The 14740-nt window shown below is 42.0% G+C and overlaps 1 protein-coding gene across 1 annotated transcript in view; it reads right to left on the bottom strand.

The window, feature by feature from the left end:
• The window catches only part of rasgrf1 (Ras protein specific guanine nucleotide releasing factor 1), a 30380-nt gene extending 17418 nt beyond the window's left edge, over window positions 1-12962 (bottom strand). Inside the window, 9 exon segments of the mRNA XM_044036657.1 lie at window positions 78-187; window positions 902-1095; window positions 1195-1274; window positions 3719-3752; window positions 3755-3971; window positions 4058-4150; window positions 5255-5402; window positions 5668-5774; window positions 12675-12962. Coding sequence (XP_043892592.1) covers window positions 78-187; window positions 902-1095; window positions 1195-1274; window positions 3719-3752; window positions 3755-3971; window positions 4058-4150; window positions 5255-5402; window positions 5668-5774; window positions 12675-12950 — 1259 coding nt within the window. The 5' untranslated portion in view covers window positions 12951-12962.
• Between the last annotated feature and the right edge of the window lie 1778 nt (window positions 12963-14740).

Here is a 14740-nt window from a genome sequence, read left to right as displayed (position 1 = left end):
CTCCCATGTTAAAACTCAGCTCCTCATCCAGTCTTACTGTAGATCAACCAGAAGCCTGTGAATGTTCACAAAAGTACCTGGAAAGCTCCTCCAGCTTTGATTTTGCGTAGTCCAGGCTGTTTCGCTCGACATGTTCGTGGGGCGTGTGGGCCAGAAGTTCGTGGAGGGTCAGAATGTAACGAGGAATCTGTGGAGGCAGCAGCAGGGGAGTCACACTCTCCAATATAGAAAAAAAGTCCATATATGAAACAAAAACAACAACAACAACAACATCACAAACACACAGCGCAGGAATATACATACACTAACGAGGAGTAAATCAGTAGAGAGCGACAATCTATACTAATCAGCAAAATGTGTTATCAACACAGCACAGGCTGCAGTATGGGCCCCAGCAGGGGGGAGGATTGTTGGGAAACTGCACACCTTGCACAGAAATGAGCCTTTTATTAAAGCCAGAGCTCCAAAAACATCCCCTTTTTGGAGACATGAAATCACCGAAAGGGTACAATCGGGTGACTGTACAACCAAAAAAACACAAGGAAATCATTTAATTTAAAACAAAAAATATAATACACATTATATTTAAGTGCATACACCAAAACTGCGAAAATGGGAGCAGGTTGTTTGATGGACCAGATTTGGTTTTTATTTAGATCACAGGCAGATACTCAGCTAAAAACAAAGTGGCCAACTGCTTTATAGACAGCTACAATGAGGCACCATTGGCATAGCAATAGCCACCCAGTGTTAAGCTGATGAAATATAGATGGCCCAAGGGTAGTGTTTATATACGGAGAGAAGAACTTGGCTCGGCAAACGGCAAAGTCTGGCACCGGGGCTGCGGCTCTGCAGCAAATGCATCTCCCTTTTATTTCCTGTGTATATCAGTGAGACAAACCTGGAACATGGGGTAGGTGAGGAAGGTCTCCAGAGTCCTCTCCTCACAGTCGGGCTTGGCCTCGTACTGTTTGAGCAGCTTGTCAAAGTCTCGGTTCTGCTTGCAGTGAGCCAGGATCTGCAGGCTGTACTGGTGGTTCCTCACAAACTCCTGGTAGATGTTCAGCATCGGCAGCAGGATGTCGAACAAGTCGGCTGGAGAGAAGACGGAAAAATGACCGCAGCGAGCTCGTGAATGGACTTCGACGTGGTCAACGCAATGAGAACGTTTAAAATAGAGCAGGTGTTTCTTACCAAGCACTAAGGTCGGCCAGCTCGCTATTCTGGCTTTTAGACCTTGGTAAAATATCTGATGTAGAAACATGATGGTTTCACTGGGGACAAAAAAAGAGAGAGAGGAAAAAAAACACTTTTATTTATTAATTACTGAGTTTGAGAGTTGACCATTCTGCCAAAATCCAGCGGGGATGTGACGGCTGAAAGCCCAGACTGTGCACAAGAGCTGGTTTAGCACGAGAACGTGCTCGGATGAGTGTGCGTGGGTAGATTATTTTTCTGCATGCAGATTACTGTTTTCACCGCACTGTCTGTGTGTCCAGCCAAGAATCCCCTGATCGGCCAGGAAGACTCAACACGTCTACACGTGATACAGCTTATAGAAAAAAGTGTGTCATTTTAGTTCACTTAGTTAAAAATGATGTTTATTCAAATTATGGTCACAAATACGTGAAATGTTAAATTCCACAGCCATTTATAAACATACCTTGTTAAGTGATACCAATGTGTGTCAATTAAATTAAATTGAAGGGGAAAGAAATGTTAAAAAACATATAAAAATAGTCTAATTAACCGAAAATGTCTTAGCCCCCTGCAGTACCTCCTGTTGAAGACCACTGCTTTAGGTTCTTGGGAAAGATATTGCCCATGAACATTCAAATTTACTACTCAACTATTACACTACTACTATTATAACTCCTCAAATGTTTTATAACAGCAACTGTATAAAGATCAGCAAACTGTGCAATTCAGACCGTTCTTTTTTTATGAGAGTACGAACTATAAAAGTTGTGAAGTGCCTCATGAATTTGCCTCCTCACAAGAAAACTGCATTTCAGCTATTACTGAGTACAAAGCTGTGACTTTGATGTTTCTTGTCTCCATCTTTGGAGACAATCTTGTCTCCATCTTTGGAGACAATAACATAATAATGCTTAAAACTGTACATGGGTCCCACATGATGCTGGAATCGTACATTTATTGTTATTGTACCTTGAATGTTGCTCATTTGCAATCAAATTGTCCTGGAGTTGCACCCTAAATGCAACAAGAATTGTGCCACCTTAGAGTTATCGTGAAAGGTTTGGGTGTTTTTGGCCATTTCCTCTTCCCCTTCAAACTCCACAGAGACAAAAAGTCTCTTAAGAGAATTTATAAAGGTCCAGTGTGTCAGAATTAGTGACATCCAGTGGTGAGACTGCAGATGTAACAAACAGAGGGGAACTACGGTGGCCTTTGTATACCACAAAGGTTGTCTTCTGTGTTTGCATATTGTTGCAGGTAACTGTAAAGGTTGTATGAAGGTTGTGACAAAATAACGTTCTGGGAACCTTCGGAGAATGTTCTCCAAAGGTTCACCGATGGTTGTGACTTCCAAAAACTAACGTAGGAGAACGTAGGGGGGAACCTTCAAGGAACGTTCCCGCAACCAAAAGAAAACGTTCCCAGAACGTTCTGGGAACCTTTAGCAAATGTTCTATGAAGGTTGTATTAAGTTGTGGCAAAGTAACGTTCTAAGAACATTCTGGGACCAATATGTGCAACCAAAAACTAACGTTAGGGGAACGCTAGGAGAACCTAGGGGGGAAGCTTCAGGGAACATTCCCACAACCAAAAGATACCGTTCCCTGAACGTTCTGGGAACCAAAAGAGAACATTCTCTAAAGGTCGTATGAAGTTGCAACAAAGTAACATTCTGGGAACCAAATGTGGGAACCAAAAGAGAACATTCTCTAAAGGTCGTAAAGTTGTAACATTTAGGTTAAAGGTTTCCATAGCAACCACAGCAGAACCTAGGGGGAACCTTCTGGGAAGGTTGCCGCAACCAAAAGGTAACGTTCCCAGATCGTTCTGGGAACCTTTAGAGAATGCTCTATGAAGGTTGTATTAAGTTGTGGCAAAGTAACGTTCTGAGAACATTCTGGGACCAATATGTGCAACCAAAAACTAACGTTAGGGGAACGCTAGGAGAACCTAGGGGGGAAGCGTCAGGGAACATTCCCACAACCAAAAGATACCGTTCCCTGAATGTTCTGGGAACCAAAAGAGAACATTCTCTAAAGGTCGTATGAAGTTGCAACAAAGTAACATTCTGGGAACCAAATGTGCAACCAAAATGTTAGGAGAGGTTTCCATAGCAACCACAGCAGAACCTAGGGGGAACCTTCTGGGAAGGTTGCCGCAACCAAAAGGTAACTTTCTGGGAGCCAAAATGTTATAGTATAATACAGTAAGTAATAAGCGTGACGTATTCCCAATAGGATCATTTGCTCTCTCTAATTATATTAATAATAGTAAGCTTACATTTTATCCACACAGGCTGCTGTAGAAACACGGCAGCACTGGATGTCAGCCTCCGTGAAGCAAGAGCCTTTTCTTAACTACATAGTACACATTACAAAAACAATCCTAATGTTAAGGTTTTACTAATTTCTGCCAATAAATCTTACTTAATGTCACCCAGTGGACCTTTAATAATGCAATAACAACTTTAAGTAAGAATACATTGTATTTGTAGAATTGTAAGACCTGAATGTCCAACCTGTTGAGGAAAATGCTGCTGACGTCATCATGGTGATGGGTGGTTTCTTGGAGCTGGCCGCCATTCGGAGCGGCCTGAGGAAGTTGTTGACCAGGATGTGAAGCTGCTGGACGTACTCAGCCTCCGAGTCCAACATGCTGAACACCACCTGGTTCCTCTTCCTCATGCTCTCCGCGTGTGGCGAGCGGATGTAGTCCTGGATGATGGTCTTCCACTTCCTCCTGCAGATCCAGCCTCGCAGGAAGCTCTGGACCTGAAGAAGACCCGGAGTTTATGGAGTTGTGGGTAAAGTTATGTCGAGAAAAATAGCTCTTATAGAATTCTTAAAGGCGACTTTACTTTTTTGATCTTCTTGATTTCTGAATCATCGTCGGTGGGGGCGGCCGTCGGGCTGGCGTGGATCTTTTCGTTGTCTTTGAGCAGCCCGGCGATCTGTAGAAGAAACCACAGACAGACCACTGATTCCCACTCACACAGTTTCTCTTCTCAGTTATAACAGCACAAGTTTCCAGGACCGGACCTGTCAGCACTGAATATATATATGTGTATATATACATATATATACTGTACGTACTCAGACTGGAGGAGGTTCCTCGAGCTGTTTGAAGCTAAGTGTCTCCATTTACTTTGTAGACTGCAAGAGAGTTAATTGTGATCGCAGTTCACAGGAGAGCTGCGCTGTAAAGCTGCGTTCATGCATATTCAGCACGCAATTTGATTTCAAGCATCACATTTGCACATGAAAGTAAAATGACCGTTTGTTCAGATGAATGCACTTCTATTGGACGTATTGTGGTCGACCTGAACGCGGCTCCCCGCGCGCGACGTCCCCTTCACACTGGACGACACGTACGGGGCAAAGCTGGATAATAATCCGCATAATCTACTGTCTTTTCCTCCTGATTCAACTTGTTGTGTCTGGTTAAGACTGTGAGTGAAATGCAAGAAGCAGCAAAAGATATTGAGAACATTAGTTTTCAGACAGAAAATCTGGTCAGTCGGAGAGAAAGAGAGCAACATGGTGGATATTTTAATATTTTCATTCCTGTGTGTTTGTGCATTGGCCTTAATTTGATGGTTAGTGTTCCCTCTTTCTCTTGTCTCTGCCTAATCTTTGCTCATTGTGTGATCTGGGCTTCTTTCTTTTCTTGCCAATACCGGGCGAAAACATCGCCTTGAAATATTCGAGTAGGCTTAATCGGACTGTTAAGAACGTTGTAACATCTGTTAAGGAAAGTGCCACAGAAGTCCCAGTGCATCCATAAATGTATCTACGCACTATAAACAACATCTATGGCAACAACTCGGTGCGTTTAGGCCTGTAGATCTGCTGTTCAAATCAGAATGGGGAAAAGGTCTATGGGATTTTTATATACAAACATATGGTCTACAGCTAAATAAATAAAATATAGAGTTGCAGTTAAAAAAAAAAGAATGTAAAAGAAGTCCCAATCTCATGAATTTTGGTTAAATTACACTGGTGGGTGCAAGTGTTCATATCTAAAACAAGAGTCCTGCGTGTGAAGGAAATATTACCTCCGACTTGAGCCTCTCAATCTCGATCTCCCCGTCCTCTATCTGTTGTCGAAGTTGCTTAGCAACTGTTTTCTCTGTCTCCACAATCTGAAGCAGATGAAGATACTTCTGCATGAGAGTTTCATGCTCGGTGGCCAAGTTCCTGTAACTGTAACACACACAGACACACATGGTGTTGTTTTGCAGCATCTTGAATTTTTTTTTTTACATTAGTGCATCACATCACATGGAAACAAACCCATGTTTGCTTTCTTTCTGTATGTTATTCCTCGTATTGTGACCCCACTCATGAAACCATGGAAACGTTCCTCCGCAGACTGTGCACACCGCTCAAAGATGACTTACCCTTTACTGACTCATTCGACTTCTAATTGCCGCGTCTGCACGTTTAAAAGTGACGTGCGTGACGTTACCTGGCGTGTGATATTGCAGCCACCCATTCATCGCAGTCCTTCACGTCCTCCGTGCGTAGCTCAAGCGCCTTCTGGTTCTCGTGGGTGAAGTTTACTGTGAAATAGTACTGGAAACAAGACAAGCGACAGAGAGAGAGAGAGTGAGATATCTCCATCGTTCTCCATCAGGAATTAAGCTCCTGATGAGGCTCATTATACATGTGCCTGTTTTTGATCATTCGTAAATGCCATGGTTCTCAAACAGTAGTGTATTGACCGTCGGTGTGAGAGTGAATGGTTGTTTAAAAAAAAGCACCATGTACTATCACAGGTAGAGTAATGTTTTTAAATGTTTTGACAAACTTCTCTAAGGGTATATTTAAGGTATTACACAGCATTTTTAACCCTTTGTGCTCATGCGGCATCGATCTGTGCCTCAGGTGCACCCATGGTAATTTGCCGTGGGAATAATATGCAGCTCCTTATATGGACATCCGGGGGAGGAGGGGGGTGTTTATAGGTCACATATTCAGGCTTTAAAGAATGTGTTTCTTCCGTCTGCTTACGTGTTTGTTGAGTCAAAGTTAGTAGTGATATAAAGTAGCGATAATTGTGCAGAAGTCACAAAAACAGATCTTTTTGTTTCCAAATTTCACACATTTCGAGTACTTTTTGCTCAGGTGTGTTTATATAGTTGGTGAAAAGGATTATTTTTTTCATCAGATTGTTTAGGTTGTGCTGAAATAAAAGGACGTAACACAATATATTGCACATTTTCTTATAGCCTCTGTTTACAACTGTACGTTTAAACACAGTAATGGAAAAAAAAAAGCAGCTCTCTGTACGAAAGGTTAACAACGCAATGTAATGGAGAGAAGCTGACGGACAACAGGGTTTCTCATGGTTAGACCTTGTTTGACTGAAGCTTCTCCATCACTTATGTCTTCATGTGTTTGCTGCACTGCCTCACTACTGCTGCTGCTACAGACATCAAGTGGGTGATTTAAAACCACACAGGGCCTGGGGAAGCCACATCGTCCTCGCCCACTATAAGTGCAATTGATGGAGCATGCTGAGGGAAGCCTCCCCCAGCTCGGTTCCTGGGATGTCTCTGGTTCCCAGGAGGAAATGCCATAAGACATGGAGGCTGGAGCCACGGCTAATTACATAACTGCGAGATACCTGTTTCCTAGCAACTCCAGTTCAGTGTGAACAGTTAGGCTGTGTTTTTTTGTGTGTGTGTGTGTGTGTGTGTGTGCGTTTTCTTGTATCACTCGTGGAAAGACGAATGTGATTCCTTTTGTGCTGGACTCACAGCCTCAGCTAATTGTGGCGTTGTGGAGATGAAAAAAACCCCAAACGCCTGTGTCCTGCATTCCACTCGCGTGGGAGTAAATCTGTTTTTAATCTGATCTGTGAACTTAATGTGCCTTTAACGTTTGGTTTTAAGGTAGCATCATGTGCCGTGTCAACTGACTCATGGTTAACTAGAGAACTGCACACAAATAAAAATAAAAATGGAGCATTGTTGCACTTTTAATTGTGTCTTTCACAGGCGCAGGTGTGAGGAAGGAACAGATTTGAATGATAAGCTGTAGTTTTCACCTCCACCTGCTGCTAAACTGAAATACTCTTTTAATATTTGATTCTGTAGCTACTTCAGAACTGTTATCAGCATTTTGCTGATTAAGGTTTCACAATACAAGTCAGTGTGGGGGCAGGATAAAGTCACGCTTTATGACATAAATCTGGCAATTTATTATGTTATATTTCGATGATATAATCATTATTTAATGATAATTGGAGCAGTATTTGGCCATCACAGATGAGGCGTGCAACCAAGATTTTAAATTGTTGGTTTTTGGTATTTAGCACAAATAACATTTTACACAGCAATGTACAGTCATTTAGACAATTTAGCGATTTAGTTTCCTTCTTATTGGAATCATTTAACCTTTAAATATCTTTCAATGTATAACATCATTTGATTTATTGAAAACAAATTGCTTCTTGTACATATTTTGTGTTTCTTTGTCTTTCTCCCCCTTATTTTATTGCACTATATTAGTGCACTATAAGTACACTATATTGCATATATATATATACATATATATATATATATATACATATTTAAAGCGACTCACTTTTGTAAGTCGCTTTGGATAAAAGCGTCTGCTAAATGACATGTAATGTAATGTAATATATGTGTTGATCATACTTACTAATTTAAGGTTGCAACTTGTGTTATTTTGGATATTCTCTAATAGTGCATTGTGTCTTCTTTTTTTCTGTCTTTTTCTTCTTTGTTCTGTTAAGTTTTTGTATCATATATTGTCGTCCAACAATAATAATACTAATACAATCATCATTAATAAGCATTACTGTGACGTTACAGGTATTTTTGACTGCGATATGTATCCTGCATTCTATAAGTTCCAAAGCCAAACTTCTTTTTAAGGTCAGACATGTTGCCTTGTATCACCTTTGATCATTAACTGAAGCCCATTTCCTTTTCTTATTAAAACATATCAAAGCTGCCAAAAAAGTGGAGCACGGTGAAAAGGAAAATGAAATTCAGACGTTGATACGAGCGAGACCAGACTCTAATCTTTGTCCCACAGATGCTCAACAGGCGCCTATCAACCTGCAGCGGATCATTATTTACAGCTGACTGCTCCTCCATCTTCACTTTCATTAGGCATTCATCCTACCGTCAAAGGGAATCTATTTCTGGCAGCGAGGCATGCATGTCGTTGTAGTTTTCCCTCCATGATCTCTGTGATGGGGGAGAAGTGAGTGTCTGGTGTGAGGTGATGTTAAACACACTCACTGCTGCTGCTGCTGCTGCTGCTGCTGCTGCTGCTGCTGCTTTAAGGTTTATGGCTGAGTCATGTCGTGCACCTTTAAAAGTCATTATATGTTACAGGAAACGAGAAAAAGTCTGAAAACAGTTTCTCTCCAGTCGTCTAATAGATGTATCTAATTCCATGACGCTCTGGAGCCGTTTTTAGCCAAAATATAAAACATCCTCAGTGTGCTTTATCAGCTGTTTACTCATTAATATTCATATTTTGTTCAAATGCCGTGTGTTTGTGTCTCCTCCGGTGGACACAGCCAACTTTTTTGAATCATCCAAATGCAGCAAAGTGGTCGGTAACACATTCCTGTTAAGTCATAAAAGATTATTGTAACATTTGGGCTGTTCGTTTGCCATATAATGTTCTTAAAACAAACTTGACGTCAAACACATGCGGGTTCAAAATGAGATGGTGGTGAATTATGGAGCTGATTAATCAGTTTGAGTGTTTTTAAAACACGTTTATCTGATGTTTCGGCTTCTTAGATGTGAATCTTTTCTGGTTTCTTTGCTCCATATCACAAATATATCATTTAAAAGTGGATCATTTTGGTTTGTGGACAAAACAAGACATTTGAGAACATCATCCCGTCCAGGTTTTTTCAACATTTTATGGACCAAACGATTAAGAAAATCATTGTTATTAGCACATGAGACACTCTACATACTGTACTGTAATCACAGTCTGTTGGCATTAAAATGGACGTGCAGTCTTCTGAATTGAAAAGAATCAAAAGAAGCTCAGGAAGTACGATGAATGTAGCAGTGAGCCACCAGGGGGCAGCACAGCTGGTTGACTCAGTTTAAATGGAAGTTAAAGTAAAAAACTTCAAAGGCGATATCAATCCTGGAAATGATACGGTGGAAACAAGTTGGAGATGATTTAAATGTTCATTTCAAGATCTTCTATGTTCAACATATTTCCCTAAATCACTCAAATAAGCTTGTTTTGTTTTGCTTTGGAGCCAAAACTTAGACCAGTGCTGTTCTACACTGTTGATATGACTTGGGTGCAGAGACATAATTTGATTCTTTATACCTTCATATCAAATCTTTGTCCGGCCTTGTTTTTAGTTGCTGTTTCCTCGCAGCACTGCTGTAAAGAGACGTTTCCTGAGCCACATAATGAGCTTTATACAGGAATATATTCCCTGGAGCAACCAAGTGTTTGTAATCACTCAGCTTGAATTCACTTTTATTTTAATGAGCAGCTTTAGTTGTTAGGAGGTTTTTCTTCAAAACACCACATGCAAAAGACTCCCTTTTTCTCCTCAAATGTTACCAGTATTGATCAGATCTTTTCATTTACGACACGGTCTCATCAAACCGCCGGCGAGTCACCTGCTCCTGCAGAGTGTTGGAAAAAAAAAACGCTGCTCTTTCCAAATTTAGCCCCGCGTATAGCAAAAGATGCAGGCGCACTACTTCTGTCGCCTCTGTTATCCCGCTTTCTTTCAACTGCATCATTATTTAGGATGCAAATAAGGGTTGTCATGGAAACCCCCAGGCTCAAGCGCATTATCGTTTTCACACACTAACTGCATTTGTGGATAAATATAATGTGGGGATTATCGTGGCTTTGCTTAAACGGCCCCGCCGCCGTAAATCCAGTGGGGAATAGGAAACGGAGGGCGGTGTTTTCCTATACTCTTAAGAGTGTTTGTCCTCTTAAGGATGTTTGCGGGGTTGTTTACGTTGAGAGGAAGCACTTCATCATAACAGTCGCTGGCTGTTTATGCACCTCGCTGCGAAGAGGATTCACAGAACAAAGACAATCAATATTTTTTATTCTGTTGATCAGTCTTTCCTCTGCACGGCTGACAAATGAATTCTTCCACACTGTTTTTTCTTGGGGGGGAGTGGGGGTTGGTGTCTATGATGAGAGCACAGCATTAGCCAGTGTGTTGATGCATTCTGCTTCGTCAGCAGAGAGGCAGCTGTTCACAGGAAGAGCACTTTGGATTTCAGCCCCATACCTACAGAGCGCGGGCACAGACGAGCGCTGGGCTGCTGGCAGCGGCGAAGCCACTCAACTTTGTCTGCTTTTAGAAGAGACCCTGTCCACTGTGTGAGAACCAGTGACATCTAATGGCGAAACTGCAGACTGCACCCTTCACCAGTGACGGATGCCTGTCTTTGAAACAGGGGAAGAACAAGGAAACGCGATAATGCTGTAATAGTGTTTTTATCTACAGAAAAGGCCCTGCTGTCGTGTATGTTTCTGCAAACTGGCTCCGCCTCTCCAATCGTTGTACAGAAACCCACCGCCTAAGCCCGCCCACTGCTCCGTTGACTCCCAGAGAAGTTGAGCTTCTGTGGAAGTGACGTTTTTTTGCCACATTTACATAGTCACATAGAGAACAGTTGAAGATGAGCTTCAAGTGGTTTTATTGTGGAGGCTGCTACGGGAATACGGAAATGACGTAAGACGATCCGTCGTCCGTGATAAACAGCTGATTCAGAACCCGAACCAAGCTCATAAGCATAAGCATTTCCTAGTTCTTCTTCCTTTGTTGGTTTATTTGTGTGGAGCTGTTCCTCTTTGTTTGCGTTCAGAAACATTGGAAACACAGAAAGTTCTCGGGCACGGTGTTTTCCGTCATAGCACTGCTACGTGAAACTGCCATGATGTCATTTTCCACGCGACACGAACACACAGGCGATGGTTTATTTGCTGCTCGAACAGTGGATGGACCACGGTTTGCTCGCTGCTCGCTGTAACGCTCTCGCCGGTTTGATTCTAGTGTTTGGGCGTCGCGCTCATGACCCTTCCAGTGACGACACTCGTTGGCCAATCAGTTTAGCATCGGCTCAGCTCACTTAGAACCTCGTCAGAGCATCAGGTACTAAAAAAAAGAACTAGGTACCAGGTTCTAATGGAAAAGCAAAAAAATGTCATGCTAAAACTATATAATAGAAAAGTAAACATAGATGACGTAACATGTTCGCTGTGTCCCTATCAGACCTGACTGAGGGAATGTTTTTGTGTATACAGCAGTAGAGCAGGGGTGGCATTTATCCCCCATCAGACTTCCAAACGTCCACTACGTGCGCTAATTTATCTTTATCTTTCAACCGCGTATTCCAGCCGTCTCTCGCTTTACTAGCGCCACGTTTGTGTCGCCTCCGTCTGTTTTGACACGAGAGAAAAAGCACTTCCTGTGTGCAGTGTGGGACCGTTGCTGGGCGACATGAGATCTAAACACCACCACCATACCGAGAAACACACAGAGAGAGAGCGCGAGAGAGAGAGCCGTGCAACGGAGCCGAAAGTGTGAACTCATTTGAATGTGACAGATATTTGTTTATATTTGAATGTTTTGCACTTCAGCTTTCCTAAAGGTTATAGAAATGATGTTATAATTAACTCTATAGATCAGTTTATGCCATTAAACCTATTCATGGTTAAATACTGGACCTTTAAGACACGCGCATAAACTGGCTATTGAATTGAAATCCTTTTATTGTGATCAACCATACACTGGCACCCTGCTGTAACTGTTATTTCCTAATTTCACCACCAGAGGGAAACCCCGAGGTCACAACTTTTTTTCTCTCTCCTCTTTCTTTTTTCTTTTCCCCTCATGTTTCACTGAAAGGAAGGAACAAAAGACTCTTTCACTCTATAAAATGATGACGGCTGCAAGTCACAATGCAAATATATGCTGTATAAACAAAGCCCGGATGCAAATGCGTCGCGCTGATAAGGAATCATTTGGGCGACATTAATGCGCCACTGAAAAGTCTAAAAAAAAAAAACAAAATAATGGAAAAACAGCAGAAAAAAGCGATTAAGTTGTGTGTTTTTTTTATGCAGAACACGCTGCACACACACACACACGGTTGCCAGCCGCGCTGTAAGATCATTAGGTGTTAATATTGTTACCTCATCATTAATGCCATGCATGCATTACATAACGCGCAATACAGCAATTCTGGAACCTCGTGTTATTCTGCTGCGCTGGTTATGAGGTCATCATGCGCGCTGCAATATTATGCGAAGAGCAAAACGCGCTTCTTTGTGTGTGTGTGTGGATTAAAACAGAGTTTAAATGAGGAAAAAATGTCACCTTCACTTTGTTATTGTCATTAAACCCAAACAATAAAGCAGTGTGTGTGTGTGTGTGTGTGTGTGTGTGTGCGCGCGCGCGGGCGTGCGCTCTCTCCGTACCTGCTTCTCCAAACACTCCTTTGCTGACAGTGAAGGTTTGGGAGAAGGCGCTCTGTCGCATATGCATCCCTCCAACAGGTATAATCCCGAGGGTCGAGAGCTGGACTCGTTCTCGAAGTAAAAGAGCATATTCTGTAACAGAGCGAACCACTTTGTGTGCCATTTCGTGTTGTCTGAGCTCTTCTTGCTCAGGCAGCCGCGTCTTGTACCATCCTTTTTCGCCAAAAGCCCCAGGTAGGTGACATGACCATCATTGAGCCGTATTCCCTTCTGCATTTTGATGGTGTGGGAGGGACTTCAGCTGCACAAGGTGGCTCGGTGGTTACATCTTTGTGAAGTCGCTCCAGAGGTTTGGGAGTCAGAAGAAGAAGAGGACAAAAGGGGGACAAAAAAAGGAATCAAATGAAGAAGATGCTGACTTTTTGGATGCGGACCTCCAGCTGCAGCCTCCTCCACTCTGTCCGACGCATTCACCGTGTTGGCATTTAAGTCAAAAGAGAGGAACCAAACGAGCAGCACAAGTCCTGCATCCTAAAAAAAAAAAATCTTTTGTCACACTCACAGCCCCCGTGGAAGCTCCACTTCTCTCCAATCGTTAAAAAATCTCTCTCTCTCCACGTAGAGAGGAAACAAATTAAAAGAAATAATGAAAGACATCAAAGCAACAGAGGATGAGCGGTAGATGAGGCTCGAGGTTTGTTTTTTTTCTCCCCTCCTCACATGAAATCTCTTCAGAAAGCAGCAGGCTCGCTGCTGAGCTCGGCACTGCTGCGTGGAGTCACATGACGCATGCTTGGGAAAGCAGATTTCAGGACCTTGGACAGGGACGCTTTCGACAAGATGCCGCATAAGTTGATTTTTCTTCCCGGAGTGAAAAAAGAAATAAATCCTGCAGGAAGAGAAAAATAACACATAACACTTGAGTATAAATGTGTGTCACATTTAGACGGATTTATTGCCAGAAAATGATTATACTATACCCACAAATTAGCTTTAAAATAAATAAATCTGTTCACTTTTGTGTCCTTCATGAAGTTTATTTTCATATTTACTGTAATATACAATTATTTTGTTTTCCATACAAACATATTACATATTATGTCATAGCATTTTATGTTTTTGAAGTGGAAACTTGACAATTACAATCTGCAATCTCACCATTAGGTGTCGCCAATTCTTACACAGTGTTACCTTCAAATAAAAAAATCACCAAAATCAATATACTGTATTTTCATTTTGCTCTGTTTTCTTAAAAAATACAGTGCGTAAGAGTGTGTGATTTTGCAGACTCCTCTCTTTGGTTACGCCTCCTTTCCCACACGTGTGCCAGTAAACTACGGTGGCCTTCACACGCCATAAAAGGATGGTTGTTCTATGTGAGAATGGATGAATTTTTTATATCACACATTTTATTTGCAGTGCCACATCATGAAACCATGATCTCTTTAAAGTTTGGACTCGTGTAAGATTTAGTGACATCTAAAGGTGAGATCTGCAAACTACAAGGGGACTCTAAGCAAAGGGGGTGGAGCTCCAAGTTATCCAGGTTTCACAGAACCACTTGAGAAGTCAGTTATCTCCCCAAATTAAAAATAAACATCTGTTGACATTAGCAGCAGTTTTTTGTTTTTACACTGACTCTGAAAACGTCCTCAGAGTGTGACAGCAGCAGTCTGCGTTTTTCACTTTTTAGGTCAATTACTTTTACAAACATAAGGGCACAGTTGAAAAAAAAAAAACCCCAAACAATCTAAACCGAGGTGGAAATTTCAACGTGAGCGCCGGGATGTCACGTGGGAGCCGACAGACCCGTGTGTGTCTCAGTGGTTTCAGACTCGGCCATAAAACATGCTTGAGCACACAGCCAATATGCTTCTTTGAGCACCCAATTTGTTTAAAAGGCAAAGGCTCTAATCTGCCGCTGTCAGTCCTCCGGCTACTTCTCAGGGAGGAGATTTATTTATTACTCCATCTAAACTGTTATCTGTGCTCTCTCCCTCTGATCTGTTCTGCCACCAATCCCCTCAGCTCTGCAGCACTTTTCTTTCCTTTCCTTTTTTTTTTTT

The sequence above is a fragment of the Solea senegalensis genome, linkage group LG10 (assembly GCF_019176455.1).
Source record: "Solea senegalensis isolate Sse05_10M linkage group LG10, IFAPA_SoseM_1, whole genome shotgun sequence".
Classification (NCBI taxonomy): domain Eukaryota; kingdom Metazoa; phylum Chordata; class Actinopteri; order Pleuronectiformes; family Soleidae; genus Solea; species Solea senegalensis.
This window is presented reverse-complemented; position numbering and strand designations above follow the sequence as displayed.